Source organism: Vulpes vulpes, chromosome 3, assembly GCF_048418805.1.
Source record: "Vulpes vulpes isolate BD-2025 chromosome 3, VulVul3, whole genome shotgun sequence".
In the NCBI taxonomy this organism is placed as follows: Eukaryota; Metazoa; Chordata; class Mammalia; order Carnivora; family Canidae; genus Vulpes; species Vulpes vulpes.
In genome coordinates, this window is record NC_132782.1 from 41148683 (window position 1) to 41167287 (window position 18605).

Genomic DNA, 18605 nt, shown 5'->3' on the forward strand with positions numbered 1-18605 from the left:
AAAAAAATATGAATTATGAAAATTGCATTGGGCAGTTGAGAAATGCCCCTGAATGGAGAGAGATGAGAAGGAATTACCCAAACCCACTCTGCCTCCTCCCGTTCTCAGCTCCTCAAAAAAGGGGCCTCCAAGGGCCCATGGCAAGCCCTGCTTACCCCCCAGGTAGCTGGGCAACAACACCATAAAACACTAGAGCAAAGACCTGGGTTGAAATCCTGGTTCAGCTACTAACAAGCTGTGACTTGGACACATCAAACTTTCTAAGTCTCCGTCACCTCAATTCTAATTTGGGATTAATGTGAACCCCCTCACAGAGTGGGTGTGAGGCTTAAATGAGATAACATATGGGAAAGCACCTTGTTAAATGTGTTTTTTTAACTGCTATATAAATAAGTTATTATTAGTTGAGCAGATTGGAAAAATAGCTTTAGCTTTTTGATTTCCAATTTTGAGATTATATGTGTGTGTGTGTGTGTGTGTGTGTATAACTGCATTCGACAAAATAATACTACTTAAAATATTATTTTAAAAAATACTTCAAGGGATCCCTGAGTGGTGCAGCGGTTTAGCGCCTGCCTTTGGCCCAGGGCGCGATCCTGGAGACCCGGGATCGAATCCCACGTCGGGCTCCCGGAGCATGGAGCCTGCTTCTCCCTCTGCCTGTGTCTCTGCCTCTCTCTCTCTCTGTGTGTGTGACTATCATAAATAAATTTAAAAAATTAAAATAAAATAAAATAAAATAAAAAAATAAAAAATACTTCAAGATAGCCCCAGGAAAAGCAGGAAAAGGGTTATATAGTCGTGGGTCAGGAATACATAGGAATCTAGATTCTCTTCTGGGAGAATCACAATATACCTTAGCACATTGAAGGCTCTGGAGAGTCCTACAAGAATGAACCCAATATAAGGCTATTTGATATGGAATTTTCCAAACTGTTTGAAACACAGAAACTTCCTTTCCTCTAACACTTCTTCAAATCCAATGGAAACAGTGATTCAGAAAATAAATTTTGAGAAAACCAGCTGTTTTTCATAGCATCTCAGGGGTGGTAGGCTCCTTTAAGATGAAGCTGAACATCTCTTTACCAGCTACTAGCTGCCAGAAACTCACTGAAGTGGATGGTGAACACAGACTTCATACCTTTTATGAGAAGTGTATGGCCATAGAAGTTGCAGCTAATGCTCTGGGTGAAGAATGGAAGGTTTATGTGGTTCAAATCAGTGATGGTGATGACAAACAAGGCTTCCCCATGAAGCAGGGTGTCCACCTGCTGCTGAGTAAGGGGCATTCCAGTTACAGACCAAGGAGGACTGAACAAAGAAGGTGCAAATCTGTTCAGGGTTGTAGGGTGGATACCAACCTCAGTATTCCCAACTTGGTCATTGTAAAACAAAAGGGGGGGGTGGCGAGGGCAGAAGAATATTCTAGACTCACTGATACGACTGTGCCTTGTGTCCCAGGACCAAAAGAAAATAGAATCTGCAAACTTTTTAATCTCTCTAAAGAAGATGTGATCTGCCAGTATGTTATGAGAAAGGCCTTAAACAAAGAAGGTAAGAAACCCAGAACCAAAGCACCCAAGATTCAGCATCCTGTTACTCAGCATGACCTCCAACATAAATGTTGGCATATTGCTCTGAAGAAACAATGTACTATGAAAAACATGGAAGAGGCTGCAGAATATGCTAAACTTTTGGCCAAGAGAATGAAGGAGGCCAAAGAAACACACCAGCAACCGATTGCCAAGAGTCAGAGGTTGTCCTCTCTGACAGCCTCTACCTCTAAGTCTGAATCCAGTCAAAAATTAGATTGTCTAAGAGTAACAAATAAATACAATCAGACACCAAATCTCAAAAAACACATTTTTTGAGTAATACAGTAAAGCAGATTCTTAATGTTTAAAAAAAAAATATGATATTAAAGCATCATGTTTTGCACATCCAGCTTTTTACTATGCTTGACCAGTAAGGAAGAAGATGCTCCATGCAGACGCTTCTGTTGAGAACAAGGTCTGAATCTGTCCAGTTTAATCTGCACCTTTGATAACACTCAGTCTCTCAATTCTCTTGATGATCACTACTCTCCTCCCTTTGTTTTATCTAGAATTTGATTTTCTGTTTGGTGCTGTCTTCTCAGGTCTTCTATTTTGTCTCCTTCAGGAAATGCACCCTTAAATCGCCATCAAAAAAGCCTGTGATCATTTCACCAGCTACCAGTACTGTCTTGTCTGGAGAACACCCCTGAGGGAGCAGGCCCTCCAGGGGCTTCCTCCTGTCTTCTATCCCTACCTTCCACATACATACTGACCAGACTGCCCTGAGATCAAGAATCCCGGAGAGAAGTTTCATTTTTCTTTAGAAAACATAAAACATCCTAATCACTTAAGGGAATTTTAATAATTGACTATCATACCAGTAGTTTCTAACACTGACCAGCCTAAACTCAAGCAGAGCAGAGTGGGATGCTCCATTCCATCTAAAGCCACTACTAACAGACTTTTATTATCAATTGAGGAATTTATGTTTTCAAAAATAACTAAGCAATAAAGTTGCACTACCCAATCCAAGTGATACATACCCATGGTCTCTGTTGACAGTGATGTTGATAGGGCATTTCTAGTTCACTATACCTAAATATAAATAAGCCTGAGTAAAATCTCACAAGACACACACACACACACATGCATCATATACTTCAAATTCAAATGGCAAGCAAAAACTCATCTATACTATTCTTCAAAAACAGTGAACCATATTCTGCAGTAGAGCATGTTAACATTTTTATCCAGGATTTCTTTTTTCAAACTATGTTCATCAGGTTCCATAAGAGAAAATAGGACTTGAACTTGTAATTTAAAAAGAAACAAAAGGAGAAGTTTTACATCTTACCTTGTGCCTGCTAGAATAAATTAGTCTCATGTTTTTAAAAAATTAATTAGTTAAAGAAACAAACCACTTATGGCAGCAAGAAATGAAAAAGAAGAAATGAGTGCATACAAGATTTGGCCATTTCAATGATACAACATTTTCTTTTCCTTTGAGTTTTCAGCCTCTTTCCACTATCTTGTAGCTGTCTCTTTACTTTTTTGTCTTTTAAGTATAATTAACATACAAAATTATACTAGTTTAAGGTGTACAACATTGATTCAAGAATTCTATGTATGGGCATCCCTGGTGGCTCAGCGGTTTAGCACCGCCTTCAGCCCAGGGTGTGATCCTGGAGTCCAGGGATTGGGTCCCATGTCAGGCTCCCTGCATGGAGCCTGCTTCTCCCTCTGCCTGTGTCTGTTCCTCTCTCTCTCTCTCTGTGTGTGTGTCTTTCATGAATAAATAAAACCTTAAAAAAAAGAATTCTATTACTCAATGCTCACCATGATAAGTATAGTCACCATCTGTCACCATAAAACGTTATTACAGTATTATTGATTATATTCCCTATATTGTACTTTTCATCTCCATGATTTATTTTATAACTAGAAGTCAGTACCTCTTAATCCCCTTCATTTAGTTCACCCATTCCCATACCCGCCTTCCTTTTGGCAGCCACCAGTTTGTCTCTGTATTTGAGTGTCTGGTTTTTTGTTTTGTTTTGTTTTGTTCTTTATATTCTACATCTAAGTTAAATTTCATGGTATTTGTCTGTCTCTGATTTATTTCACTTAGCCCTCTAGGTCTATCCATGCTGTTGAAAATGGCAAGATCTCATTATTTTTATGGTTGAATAATATTCCATTGTATACATATACCACTCTTCTTTATTCATTCATCTATCAATGGACACTTGGGCTGCTTCCATATCTTGACTGTTGGAAATAATGCTGCAATATACATTCAGGTGCACACATCTTTTGACTTAGTGTTTTTGTTTTTTAGCTAAATATCGAATAGTGGAATTACCAGATTATTTCTATTTTTCATTTTTTAGGGAAGCTTCACACTGTTTTCCACAGTGGCTGCACAAAATTACATTCCCACCAACAATGCACAAAGGTTCCGTTTTCCCCACATCTTTGCCAACACTACTATTTCTTGTATTTTTATAGTAGCCATTCTGACTTGTACAAGGTCATATTTCATTGTGGTTTTGATTTGCATTTCCCTGATGGGTGATGTTGAGCAACTCTTCTATTGGCCATCTGTATATCTTCTTTGGAAAAGTGCCTATTCAGATCCTCTGCCCCTTTTTTAATCAGATTGTTTGGCTTTTGACATTTAGTTATAGAAGTTCTTCATATATTTTTTATATTTTCCATTTACTGGATATATGATTTGCTAATATCTTCTCCCATTCATCAGGTTGCCTTTTAGTCTTGTTGATTATTTCCCTCACTGTGCAGAAGCCTTTTATTTTGAAGTAGTCCCAATAGTTTATTTTTGCTTTTGTTTCCCTTGCCTCAGGAGACATATCCAAAAAATATGCTGCTAATGGCAATGTCCAAGAGATTACTGCCTATGTCTTCTTTTAGGGGTTTTAAGGTTTCAGGGCTCATATTTAGATATTTAAATCATCTTAAGTTTATTTTTGTGTATGGCATAAGAAAGTGGTCTAGTTTCATTCTTCTGTGTCTAGCTGTCCAGTTCTCCTACTGTATGTTGAAGAGACTGTCTTTTCCCCATTGTATTCTTGTCTCCTTTGTCATAGATTAAGTGACCATATATGAGTATGGGTATATCTCTGAGCTCTCTACCCTGTTCCATTGATGCGCGTCTATTGTTGTGCCAATATCAGACTATTTTTATTCCTATAACTCCATAGTATATCTTGAAATCTGGAATTGAGATATCTACACGTAGCTATACCTTTAAGACACACTTTGCCTATGAAATGCCCCTCTTAAAATCTTCAGTGGCATTACATATCTGAGGATTTGCAATCCAAATTACTTAGCTTGGCAATAATGGGTGGCATGGCATTAATCTACAGTTGTATTTGCCACAATTACTAAGTCCAACTCCCCATCATGACCTCATTTCTGCATCCCTTTTAGTGTGTTTTTGAGAATACTGTTCATCATATTATAATGATTTGTTTTCTTGTCTCCATAACTGGAATATAAACTTTTTGATAGTGGAGATACATATTTCTTACACAGGTCAGAAACACTCAATACATACGCACATTTAATGAGCAAAGTCTTAATTGAAGAGACTCATTAAGCTCATACTTTTTGTAGGAAGATTGTTTTCTCAGTATCCTGACCAGGCTTAAACACTAAAAAGATTAAGTCCCTTTTAGAAATAGGACATCAACTACTTTTTTCATAAATAAAAAAGTACATACACTTTAAAGAAACAGCACGCACAGTTGTTGAAAAGACAAACTGGAGAACTGGAATGCCTGAGTCCACACCCTGGCCCCATCAGTTACTACATGCATCTCAGCTAAGTTACTTAACCTTCCTTTACCTACAGAGGTGTCATCTCTAATAGGGGACTATTCATGGCACTTACCTTATAGGATTGTTGTATTAAATGAGCCCACATGCATAAAACTCTTAGCATGAATCATATAAGCCTCAAGAGCGTTAGGTCATTCTGCTCTAAGGTTGTCATATTCACAATATCAGGCAATTCTCATGCAGCCTTTTTAAAATTGCATCTTACGTTTACTAACATTGGCCATGCAAGGCATACCAGCAAGAGTGTACTCATAAAAGCACTTTTAAAGCTGCTGTTTTCAAATCAGTGCCAGGGCAGTAAATTTTCTGCATGGATTCTAAAGAGTAGAAAACCCTTTTAGTCGGCTCACAAGAAGATGTCAGACAGTTAATGCTTTACTTTCCTCATAAATGGTCTACCCATCCCCCCACTGCACTTGTCCCAATCCCTGTCAATATGGCCCTATCTTTCTGCCAAATTATGTAAAGCAGAAGAAACTCTGCTTAACCTTAACACAAACCTGCTAGAACCTTTTTGAGGGCTTAAGGCTCTAATTCAATGCATCTTTATGTGGCAAACAAAAGGACACTGGATTTTACACGGTCAGCTCATGTCAAGAACACATATCAATTTATCTCCATAATATAACCTGTTCCATTTCATAGGATTGCCTAACAATGCTCATTTATGACTGCAGATTAATAAGTGTGTTCAATTAATGATTTTGCATTTTTTCCAAATTAAATCTCCTTCCCACACTAATTTTATAATTCAATTAAAATAAGCCATTAAGTTTTCTTAGCATGATTTGCTTTTTATAAACCTCCTGCCATTTTTTTTCTCCATTGTCATTGTTTTACTAGGCCTACTGCTGAAATGAAGCTGTGGTTAAAAAGGAAATGTTTTCTAAACTTCCTATATTACTTTGCCAGAGCTGCTGTAACAAAGTACCACAGACTTTGAGGCTTAAGGCTCGGAATTTTATTGTCTCACAGTTCTGGAAGCTAGAAGTCTGAGATGAATTGTCAGCAGGGCTGCTTCCTTTGGGGGGCTGTAAGGAAAACTTCTAGTAGTTTGCTATCAGTCCTCGGCTTTCCTTTGCTTGTGGATGCATCGGCCTGAACATCTTCCCGTGATGCTCTCTTAAGTGCATGCCTCTGTGCCCAAATTTCAGCCTCTCTTTTTAAAAATATTTTATTTGGGGCAGCCTGGGTGGCTCAGCGGTTTAGTGCCACCTTCGGTCCAGGGTGCGATCCTGGAGACCCGGGATCGAGTCCCGCGTCGGGCTCCCTGCATGGAGTCTGCTTCTCTCTCTGCCTATGTCTGTGTGTGTCTCTCTCTCTGTGTCTCTCATAAATAAATAAATAAAATCTTTAAAAAAATAAAAATATTTTATTTGCTTATTTGACAGAGAGAGAGAGCACAAGCAGGGGGAGCAGCAGGCACAAGCAGAGGGAGAAGGAGAAGCAGACTTCCGGCCAAGCAGCGAGCCTAATGCTGGGCTCCATCCCAGGACTCCAGGATCCTGACGTGAGTCAAAGGCAGATGCTTAACTGACTGAGCCACCCAGGTGCCCTCAAGTTTCCCCTTTTTATAAAGACATCAGTCATATTGGATTAGGGGACTGCCCTACCCCAGTATCTTAACTAATTACATCTGCAAAATCCATATTTCCACATAAAGTCACATTCTGAACTACAATGCAACATATGAATGGGCAGGGGGACCTATGCCAACCTATGCTACTTCCCAGATTCAAAATGCTTTTATAGACAAATCACTTTGAAAATCCTTTGGTCCAACCACCTATTCACATAGAACAGATATATCATGCAGAGAGCTCACTGGACTCCTTGAGAAACCTACTGATTGACTCTAAATCATACCTGTGATCCAATACTTAGGGTTTGCTCAGATTTCCCACAGGATAGGAAGCAAAGTAACAAGAGGAGCCTTTTCTGCTTTACTTCGTGCACTTTCTCTAAAGATTCTCAGAGAATCTGGGCACCTGGGTGGCTCAGTTGGTTAAACATCTGACTCTTGATATCAGCTCAGGTCATGATCTCAGGGTTGTGAGATCAAGCCCCTAGTCATGCTCTGCACTGGGCATGGAGCCTGCTTAAGAATGTTTCTCTCCCTCTCCCTCTGCCCCTTCTCCTTCCTTCTCAAAAAAAAAAAAAAAAACTCAGAGAATTTGCAGTCCAAAGGAAGTAATGCTTGGACAACGTTTTCCAAATTACAGATCACATGCATTATCACATATGACTCTCACAAGTAATAACCTAGAAGACAGGCAATTATGTCAAGTATTTTTATAAGGGGACCATGAGTTGAAGGTTAAGCTTCCAGGTTCTGAAGATAGAACACATGGATATGGATCCCATATCTCCTGCTTCCTGGTTGTTTGACCTTGGACAAGTCTGTATCTCTTTGTCAGGTACAAAAATGGGGCAAATAAGAGCACTCACTTCATAGACTTGTAAGGATTAATAATTTAATCCACATAATTTGTTCAGAATGGTGTCTGGTACATGAAAGGGGTTAAAAATGTGAGATGTCATTTTACAAATGATAATATTAAAGCTCAGGGACATAAAATGACTTCTTCAAGATAAGAAGTCAGTAATGAAAACCAACCTCAACTCCAGAACTTCTGCAGGCTCTCCATGTCTCCAAATAGGATTCCAGCATCTTTAAAGTGCATAAACATCACACTTGGAAGTAATGGAGACATTGGGGACTCTGACATAGGAGTAGAGAAACACTGAATACTGTTGTAAGCTCAAGAAATCCCAAATGCTCAGGGCACCTGGGTGCCTCAGTCAGGTAAGCATCTGACTTGATTTTGGCTCAGGTCATGATCTCTGGGTCATGGGGATCCAGCCCCACATTGGGCTGGGTGCTCAGCAGGGAGTCTGTTTGAGATTCTCTCTCTTCCTCTCCCTCAGCCCCTCCCCCCAGCACTCACTGTCTCTCTCTCTCTCTCTTTCTCTCTCTCTCCCTCTCTCTTTCAAGCAAAAATAAATAAATCTTTAAAAAAAAGAAAAGAAAAGAAATGCTAACTGCCTGCTCAGATGCTAAATTTAGGGAAGGCAAAGTCCCTGCAGAGCCCCATCAATTAGCAACTTGTGCAGCCAGTTCCAAAACAGCTGGTTTGGCTGCACCAAGAAAAGCTAAGGAATTGCTGCCCTGGCTCTAAACAAGGCCCTTTTTTTTTTTTTCTTTTTGCCATATCCTGCACACATCTCTTATTGCAGCCAAGAAAACTACCATTATTATAATTATAATTATAATTTATTATTATCATTATTATTATTATTATTATTATTATATTATTATTTCTTGAATTTGCTGTGCTTTTCATATGTCCAGGAAATATTTTATATCCTATGTCCCAATTTCATATTCATGTTCTGTTTATCTTTAAGAATGAGTTGTATTTTGTATTTTTAACTCTTCTGAAATAGCTTCTCTGATTGCCTGGCATGATATAGATGGACCTGCCCCTGTTTTGTTCTAGGATAGAATCATACTGTTTCATAGCCCTTGTGAGCTACATTATAATCCCTGATTTCCTGGTCTCTCTATTCCCCACCACACTAAGGATACCATATTTGTTTTGGTAGCTGCGGTATCTTGCACAGAGCATGGTATATAAATATTTACTAACTAGAAGATTGACTAGAAGAATTAATTAATTCATTAATTAATATATGAATAAAAGAGACAAGAAGACCTCAGAGTCTTAGCATCCAACCATTAGGCACATTATGATTCAACTTGACTTCTGACCAGAGACAAGGAAGACAGAATAAATGAGGAGAAAAGGTGTGACTTTGTGTGTGTTATTAATCAGTTAATGAAGCTCCAAGTTGTTCCGTCTGGACCCATAGAATTAAAAAAGAGAGAAAACTCCACCACCATCTATCTAGCCTGATTTGCATGTGTTCAAATCTTCAAAGTATTCCCTTTGATTCCTTTAATCAATAACTATTTTAGAAAGCTCTTCATTACTTCCTAATTGTCCAAATTCATTTTCTTCATTTTTCCTTATTAGAGGCAGATTTTTCAAATGAGTTAAGTACATCAGCAATTTTAGAATCATTATTAACTTCAAGCATTTCTCTCAGTTATTAGCATGTCCCTTCTCTCTCCAGGACTAGATTATTTTCTCCATTTTTAATAGGCCATCTGGTTCATTTTCTAGACTTTTTCCCTCAAACATCTCTAATTAAGTTAACATTACTCTATCCTAAGCCCAATCCATCCAATCCCAGAAACTTTAATTTTTCATATCTCTGGTTTTGAATGAAGATGCAAGTGATTCCCTATTTTGTTAACATGTCAAAAAAATAAGTAAATAATTAGCATTTATCTAGATTTTAATCCATCCCAACCAAATAAGTTGGTAAAGTCATTACCATGGCCCGCAAAAATTTTACAAATAATTTAAATGAAATTTTGATACTTAAGTACATTAAAATAAAAAATACACATATTTGTTGACCCTAACAATTCTACTTCTGAAAATCTGTACCACAGAAATAAAGTACCATATTATTGTGTCAAAAACTTGGAAACAATATGAATGGTCATTAAAAAATGGTTGGTTGAAAATGTACAGTACCTCTATACTATTTATACAGCTGTTTGTATATGAATACGTGAGCACACGTATTCATAATAGATAGATAATAGAAAGATAGAAAAGAGGATTCAGCAGGTTGTTACTGGGGAGGAGAAAAGAAGGTGGAAGAGAAGAGGGAGAAGAAAGGAGAAAGTTTTTTTTAAAAAAAGGGGGGGCATTCATAGCAAACAATATATAGGATATAATCTCATTTATGTAAAATTGCATATATGTGTATTACTATTAATAAATAAACATAAAAGAATGACCTGAGGGCAATAGGACTACATTTTTACTTTATTGTATATATGATAATGTTTTATAATTTCATGTTTTTCAAAATTTGAATTAATTTTTTATCATTTGAATTATTGTTTGTATAATTTGAAAACATTAAAGTTATTTTCATTGTGATATAGAAAAACTAGTGTCAATCACATCAAAGATCATGTACTCAACCATCAGAACACAAGTCCAGCTGAGTAAGAGATAGGTTATAGGCAGTACCACCACACTATATTCAACCCACTTGATAGGGTATATGTCCTCACAATTACATTCCTTTTAAAAAGCATTCTTTGCTGATTTTCATGTTTAATCCACTAAAGACCTAGTTAATGTCATTCCTTCTTAATTGGAGTCTCCCCTTGTTTACCCAAATGTTTGATTTCCTAGGAAGTTTTCAAAATCCATCTCCATGAAATCCTTTTAAATCTACATACTTTATGATATCTCATGTTGCTGGATACATGTGATACCATGTAGGAGATGTCAGAACTCCTACTTTAGGTTGTATATCCCTCAGAGTTCATTATTTTTCTTTTTAAATTCAACACAGCGGATCTACAGTGAGAGAAGAAATGTGTCAAAATCTAAAGATAAACACATAGGGACAATAATGCCAAAAAATTGAAATGCAGGCTTTGCAAAGGTATTTTTTATGGTTGGTCTCTCATAACTTCCGGAACTTTTTTAGCATTCCAACAAACCTGTGGGGGAAAAAATCCACTGACTCTGCCTACATTTAAGATAATCCAGTATTCTCATCAACTCAAAATTGAAAAATAAAAAAATCTAACTTGAATTTCAGAAAGCATTTTAATTACTTTAGTATATAAAAGTTAAGAGATTAAAATAATCAAAATATCCAAGTACTAATGTAGAAAACAAGGAATAAATTAACCCAGGTGTAATTTCTAGGTCATTATCATTACCATATGTCTCTTTAATTACCTTTCTCCTCAGGGACATGGTGTTTTATAAGATTTGTTCTGCCGAAACAAATGAATTAATAAAGTAATAATGAATTATTTTTTAAATTCTTAATGAATCAATGACATGTGCAATTAGCCCATCACAGCTATTGATCAAGATGAGGAAACCAGTGTTACAGATGTTGTTAAAACAACTTATTTAAAGGAAAATAACTTGTTATCATGGATCAATGTATAATTTCTATTAGCTTCTGAAAAACAATGAGAACAGTTAAAAATATACACTGGAGCCCTAAAAGTACAGCAACCCTTGTTTCAGAATCTAATGTTCCATAGTAAAAGAATAAATTGTGGTTGAAAATCAGTTTTTGTTAATTCACAGATTTGTTTTAAAAAAACAAAAAGAAAAAAAAAAAAAAAAGACAAAGAAAACCAAACAGCCCAGAAAAGAGTCTCAGGATTAATTTGCAAGAATAGCTTCGAGGTGACCCATGAAAAACGTGAGCCTTAACCTTATGCCAAGAGCAGAGGAGATAAATGGGCACCAGTGATGAGCTCTCAGCAACTTCCAATTTCATTTACAAAGATTCAAGTACAGATAAGAGAAGGCAAAGGCATCAACAAAAGATAATGACTACAATATTTTTGTTAGCTTTTTACACCTATTTCTTTCACTTCCGTAAGATAGGTTTTATTTTGTTGTTTTTTTTTTTCTTCCCTGGAAAGATAAATGCAGATGCATTCACATTCTCTGGAGACTAGAATCAGATGATCAAGTCAAAACTAATCCTTTGGAAAGCACCCGATCTCATGGCAGATGCAGTAAAAGATAAATCACTGGCCATTTGGAAAATTTGCTGTACAAGAAATATTTCAAACGCACATGTCCAAAACTGACAGCTGATAGAGCTCCAACCTTGAAAATTAGGTTACCAAGTTTTGATACTTTGAGAATTAAGCAAGTGTTGGGTTTTTCATTTTGTTTGTTCTCAATAAAGGGCACAAAAGTAGTAAATATCACATCACATGGAAGTGTGTTAATCCCCACTTTGTTCATCCACAAACCACAGATACCTCACAGAAAAATACTATGCCAGCACTTTCAAACCATTGCTCTGTTAAAGATTTAGTATCTGAGGTCAGAATGAGGTTTTCTTATTAAGCTGCCATTTCCTTTACAAAACAGACTATTTTGTACTTACTGCTACCCTTTGAACTCTTATAGTGAATAATTAAAACTAAACTGCAAAGCATATTTTGTGATGCTGAGCACACTGTAGGTTGTAGGTTTTTGCTTAGTGGCTCATTTTAAATGCTCACCAGTCCCTGGAGGGATAACCCTGCCATTAGTCTGAATCGACAAAATTGGCTGGCCCTAAAAGCAAAGCAGACAGCTCCAAATCATAACAAAATAGTCTTGTTGGCTACTCACCATATTGACAGTGGGGGCCTTGAAAACCCTCTGAACACTGGCTCTGCTGGCCTCACGGTCTGAGCACCTCCTTCCATTGAAACATGTTCCCACCGCCTAAATGAGGGTAGACAAGGAGGGTAAGAGAACAAACTGCAGTTGAAGGAGAAAACGAAAATACTCATTAGCACATTGCTAATGTAAATGCAATCTAGAAATTCCCACCAGCCCCTCCAAGACAAGACGACACCATGTTTTCATCGTTAAGGCCTTGCTGTTTAAAGCCCTGTAGAACTCTGTATGTAGTAGCATCCACATCACCTAGAAGTTTGCACAAATGCAGGATCTCGGACTCTCCCCCAGACCTACTGAATCAGAGTCCACGTTTTAACTGGATACGATTCGTATTCACTTTCAAGTCTGAATAGCGCTAGTCTAAAAAATGCCATAGAGAAGATGATCATGTGGCCAAAACAATCTAAAAGTCAAGTGAGAAATACTCATACTTACCAGAGGCAAAGGAGTGTGACAGGTGTCATCAACAATATAAAGCATTCATCTCACAGTCATTAATTTCCAGGAGTTTATAGCATAGTTGAGATGACATTGTGGGCAGATGTTTTCACTGAGCTTAAACCAGCCAGCTGCAGTGGCCTCACAGAGCATGCAAATACACCTGACCCTTGGTGCACCACTCAACACTAAGCCTGCTTAACATGGGACGCCTGCGGCAACTTCACTAAGATATTTCAAGAGCAGAGAGCACAGTGGGGAAGGAAGCAGGATGCCTGCAAACTCCCCAGGGTATAGGATAGCAGGAGAGATGAATGGTTGTGCTGTGGTGCTGCATTGATTGCAACACACTGAAGCATTTTAAGTGACTTTGCAATAACCATAAACACATAGGGAAAGGAGTAAGGAGTAGCTAAACAGAGCCATTTCTCCTGGCATGAATGAACTATATAATGTCACTGGGGTGGCTGCTTGAGTGCTGTCAAACATACTCCAAAGGTTCTGGAATATCCTCACTCGAGGTTTGTAAAAGGACTGCATACCTCATCTTAAAAAGTAAACTGCCTCCAGAGTTCTGCAATTAATCATGACAAGCACAAGTTGAGAAATCCCATTTAGATTTAGTACAGTGATTTCCCTCTAGACTTTTGAATCAACTGTGGATTACAAATTTGATGATATGGGAAGGGGCAAACAGAAAAGGGAGATAAAAGTCAAGGTGTAACCTGTCTGGCTTTAAATAAACTGTCTTTTAAATAAAGAGACAGAATATAAAGCAACAGTTCTACGGGCTTTGAGCTCTGACCTATCATTAGGAATGCTTAACAGAAAAGCTTTTTGTGCATTTTTTGCATATGTCAAATATGAATTTTCAGTCCAAAGAGTTGCTCTGAATCTGTGGTGATTCTAAAGAAGCCTAAAACTTGACAGGCATGATATGACTGAAGCCCAAAACAGGGGAACCATTACTTCTAGTGGCAGGCTTAGACAGGAAGAATGATAACTTACAGCATAGGCAGCCAGGTTCATTGTCCCACTGGCTCCAACCAGGGCAGCACTTGTAGACGGGCTGTTGTTCCATGCAGTACGCTTGTCTGTAGGTGGTGTAGTACTGGATCCTACAAAATACAAGAATCTAGATCAGTAATGCTTCCTCTGAAGGCAAAGCTGTTATCTTAAGACCACTGAACCATTTTTCCCTCCAATCCAAATCCTGCCATTTATTTATATTATACACAAATACATCGTTTATATTATACATGTGCGTGTGCGTGCGCACAGACACACATGCCCCCACATACACATCACTCACTACATATACAACCGAGATTATACAACTAAGATTCAAAATAGGTATAGGTTAATGAAAATTAAGAAGGATCACCATGTCCTATGGTATAAGCTATCCAAAGGGTCACTCAAGCTATCAAGAATGAAATCCAAAATTATGAAGAGAATAATGAAATCCTGAAGGAAAATAAGGTACAGGTTTTCAATTGAACAGGGAAGGCCCCTCATATGTTGGCCCCACTATAGCATGCTTTATTAGCAGTGCTGGCATCACCCATAAGGGGGTGATAATTGGTTCTTGGGTGGGAGGGGTGAAAAATATCATAGCTAATGCAATTGGTTTGGGCCCTATACACAATACACAATACACAAACAGATAAAAGTATACCTGTGGTTATAAAACTTCACAGGGGAAGGGAACAATTGCTAAAATAACATATTATATATACATATAATATATAATATACATAAGAGGGTTTACAAAAGCCCCTTAAGGCATCAACAATGAGCACAGAGTTGAAAACATTACACTCTTCAGTACTTAATGGTCAAAAATACCAAATATCTCTAAACTAATTTTCTTCCCATCAAATCTATGTCATATATATTCTTTATCCCCAAAGTATTGACATATTTTCTTCCCTTCACATACCTCTCCTAATATTCCAGCCCAAGTGATCATTATTCAAGGCCAAGGCCCAGCCCTACTCGCTTCAATCTTCCTTTCCCCACCACACCAGTATCTTTCTCCTCACTCAAAAATGGAACTTATTGGACATGCCATTTTTCATGACACAACGATTCACCATGTTGAAGTGTAACCTCATATTTTTGTATATGTATGTCTACAATAGGGATAGAAGTACAGGTTTGCATACATATATACAACAAAAGGGATATTAGTTTGGCAAAGATGCCAAACCTCTCTGAACACCGCCTACCTCCAAACCCAGTGTCATAGTATTTGCTGAAAAAAAAATATATATATACATAAAACTACTAAGCTTTTGAGAATAAAAATATGAAACATGTTTTACTTGTTTGTGTTCGTTTTCCCAAGTGTGAATGTCTATGTGGTAGCAAATTTTCCTTGGTTCAATCTAATATCAACAATGATTAAAACCCATGGGGGAAGAACAGAAAATCTAAATGAAAAGCCATTTTCAAAAGCAAGCACTCTAAAGAACAAACATATTGAGCACCTACTGTGTACCAAGCGTGGTGCCATATATACTAAATATGTTTGCAGTTAATCTTCATAGTTCCATGCATGGTATTATTTTTCTAATTTTACAGACTAAGGCACAAAGAAATATAAGAACTCTGCTTAGGGCCAAACTGCTAGTAAGAACCAGGGAAAGTTTTCTGATTTAAACTTAAAAGTTCTTGAGTGCAGACTAAAAAAAAAAAGACTATCTATCTGAAGGTTAAATACACACACACACATAAAATGTATGTGTACATATTCACAATTATAAATGATTTAGTCTTATAATATTTTATTTAGTCCTATATTACCAGTGTTCTGCTATTTCTATCCAATGACAAATCCAGTTATTTATAAATGTCCCCAACTTTTCCTGACCATAGTAATAATAATAATGATAATTTCATAAAACCATATTTTTTAATTTTAAATATCCAGAACTCAGACCCAGTTGACTCATTTACATAAATGAGTCATAAACTTAATCCATGAGCAACTATTTGGATTAAGAGGTACTCAGATGTTTGGTAAAACTATTATAACGTTTTGAGTAAAAAAGTCCATATGAAGGCTTCACTCAGAAAGCACTGTACTGGCTTTTTTTTTCTCTTCTTCCAGCCTGCCGAGTTAATCCTAATTCAAAGGCCATAATAAAGTTAAAGAAGCTCTAGGTTTCAAAGTGTTACAAGAGAACCAAGGGCAGGTCAGAGAGTGGTTCACAACCCGAGATGCCCTGGATCCAACTCGGGCTAAATTTAGCAAACCAACACAATATTCCTTGTTTCTCTGTCTTCTGATCTTCAGCTTTCAACAGTCTATCATGCTATGAGGTAAAATTAGTGGCATCTAACCCAAAATAACTCACACATAAATGAGGCCCCAACTAAAGTAATAATATATCCCATCTCTGAAGGAAAGTATATAATAACTCTGGAAGTTCCTGGAGGGTCTGTCTTAGGCTCATTTAATTATATAACTATCTTCTAAAACTTACTAGATGAAAACTTTAGATGCAACGGGGCCTTTGGTTTTGAATTTTAGTAATCAAAAGGCAATAAGTGGAAGCACCCTTGCCTTCTTTCATGACCCATTTATCACCTGAGGCCAGCACAGCCCTGCCTCCAGATCTGACAGTCTGCATGGACACCTGCACACACAGGTGTGGGAGTTCCACAGCATTCAGTTGCTGTTCTTCACAAATATTTGGCCTTGGGCGGGGGCGGGGGGGGGCAAGGGGGAGGAGTAATGATGTGATAAAAGTAGATTGTCTCTTCCTGTTTTATACATGAATCATTTATTCCCCCATTTTCCACAAAAGCTGGTGCTGACTTACATAAATATATTTTAAAAAGAGAAAAAAAATAGTCAATATAAAAAAAAATTCAGGCTCGGGAAAAAAGAATAATCAGAATAAACTTTAAAAACAAGGAGACAAAAAAAAAAACAAGGAGACATTTTGAAGATAAATATAAATGTCATAAGCTACCTCGTGCTTAGAAAAACTGAGCTGTGAATTAAGTTCTGAGCTCTTGGGTAGCTAAAATTAAAAAAAGAAGTAACTGCACGATTCTTAACATCCATGAAAAAAAAAGCCGTCCGATTTATCAAAAGAAGTTAAATGTTTCCTGGAAATTATTTCTGAACGATATTTTCCATTGGCATGTGTAGTGCAATCTCATTCATAATGCTTGTTTAAGCACAAATGTTTTTGAACTGGCAGCATCATATTAATATTCCCTCAGAAAGCTTATAGAAATTTACAGGCTTTAAAACATTAATTTTTAAATGTGTGGAGCTAGATAACATTGACAGCCTGGAATATCGGAGTTAAAATTTTTCTTCCTTTTTAAAGATGTTATTTATTTATTTATTTGAGAGAAAGGAGAGAGAGCACACACATGTGGGAGTGCATGGAGGGAGACAGGAGGGAGTGGGAGAGAATCTTTAAAAGACTTCCTACAGCACAGAGCCCAGCTCAGGGCTCAATCTCACAATCCTGAAATCATGACCTGAGCCCAAACCAAGGGCTGGTCACTTAACTGATTAAGCCATCCAGACACCCCTAAAATATGTTTTTTAATTTGAGGAATACTTAGTAATGAATGATTTACTAGTCCATATCGACTGTTTTACATATGAAAACAATACCAACCATAAAGGCCAGCTGGCCCAACTACACTCTTACTTCTCATACATTCAAAGTCACCTGAATTCCATGCACAGACCTCACTGGGGTCAGACTTTGATGTTCTTGTCTTCAGAAAACTCACCACCTACCTAAATCTGCATACTCATAATCTGCTGAAAATCGAAATGATTTTCTGATTCAGGAGTTCTAGTCAGCCCCTAGCTAATGCCCCAAACCTTTCCAGCAGCACAATAATGATACTGATAAGAGCATCGACAGTACTGCCCACACTGGAACCAGCTACCCACCCTGTACAGCTGTGTTCTCTTTCTGAGGGTCACTTCCTTCCATGGCTCTGACCAAATTTCACCATCTGACTTCACTTATAGCAATTCTTACTTCCAGAGATCTTTCTGAAAGGGGACTGTTTGGATGACTAACTTCGCCTAAATTGAACAAAATTCCCATTGATCTTTATTTATGAGCTTGCATAGCTCATTTTAATGCTTTAAGTAGATACTGAAATAAAGCAATAAATATATAAACTGCACATAAGTTGGGCATCCATAATGTCATCAAGAAAAGGGTAGTAGAAAGATACAGATGCAATGAAATGCCGGGACACCTGCACCCCGATGTTTATAGCAGCAATGTCCACAATAGCCAAACTGTGGAAGGAGCTTCGGTGTCCATCGAAAGATGATGGATAAAGAAGATGTGGTCTACGTATACAATGGAATATTCCTCAGTCATTAGAAATGACAAATACACACCATTTGCTTCAACGTGGATGGAACTGGAGGGTATTATGCTGAGTGAAATAAGTCAATCGGAGA

General features: G+C 37.5%; 2 protein-coding genes across 2 annotated transcripts in view; one reads left to right on the forward strand and one right to left on the reverse strand.

Annotated features, from left to right (window-relative positions):
* The window catches only part of LOC112926655 (uncharacterized), a 473369-nt gene that overhangs the window by 396665 nt on the left and 58099 nt on the right, over positions 1-18605 (reverse strand). Inside the window, exons 3-4 of the mRNA XM_072751264.1 lie at positions 14153-14262; positions 12653-12748 (exon numbers count right to left, since the gene is read on the reverse strand). Of these exons, the coding sequence (XP_072607365.1) occupies positions 12653-12748; positions 14153-14262 (206 nt within the window). The remainder of the gene's footprint in view (positions 1-12652; positions 12749-14152; positions 14263-18605) is intronic.
* LOC112926689 (small ribosomal subunit protein eS6-like) lies at positions 1065-1871 on the forward strand. The gene has a single exon (XM_072751529.1). The coding sequence runs from the start codon at positions 1065-1067 to the stop codon at positions 1869-1871; it is 807 nt and encodes a 268-aa protein (XP_072607630.1).

Coding starts and splice junctions, on each gene's coding strand:
- LOC112926689 (XM_072751529.1), top strand. CDS start 1,065: ATGAAGCTGAACATCTCTTTACCAGCTACTAGCTGCCAGAAACTCACT.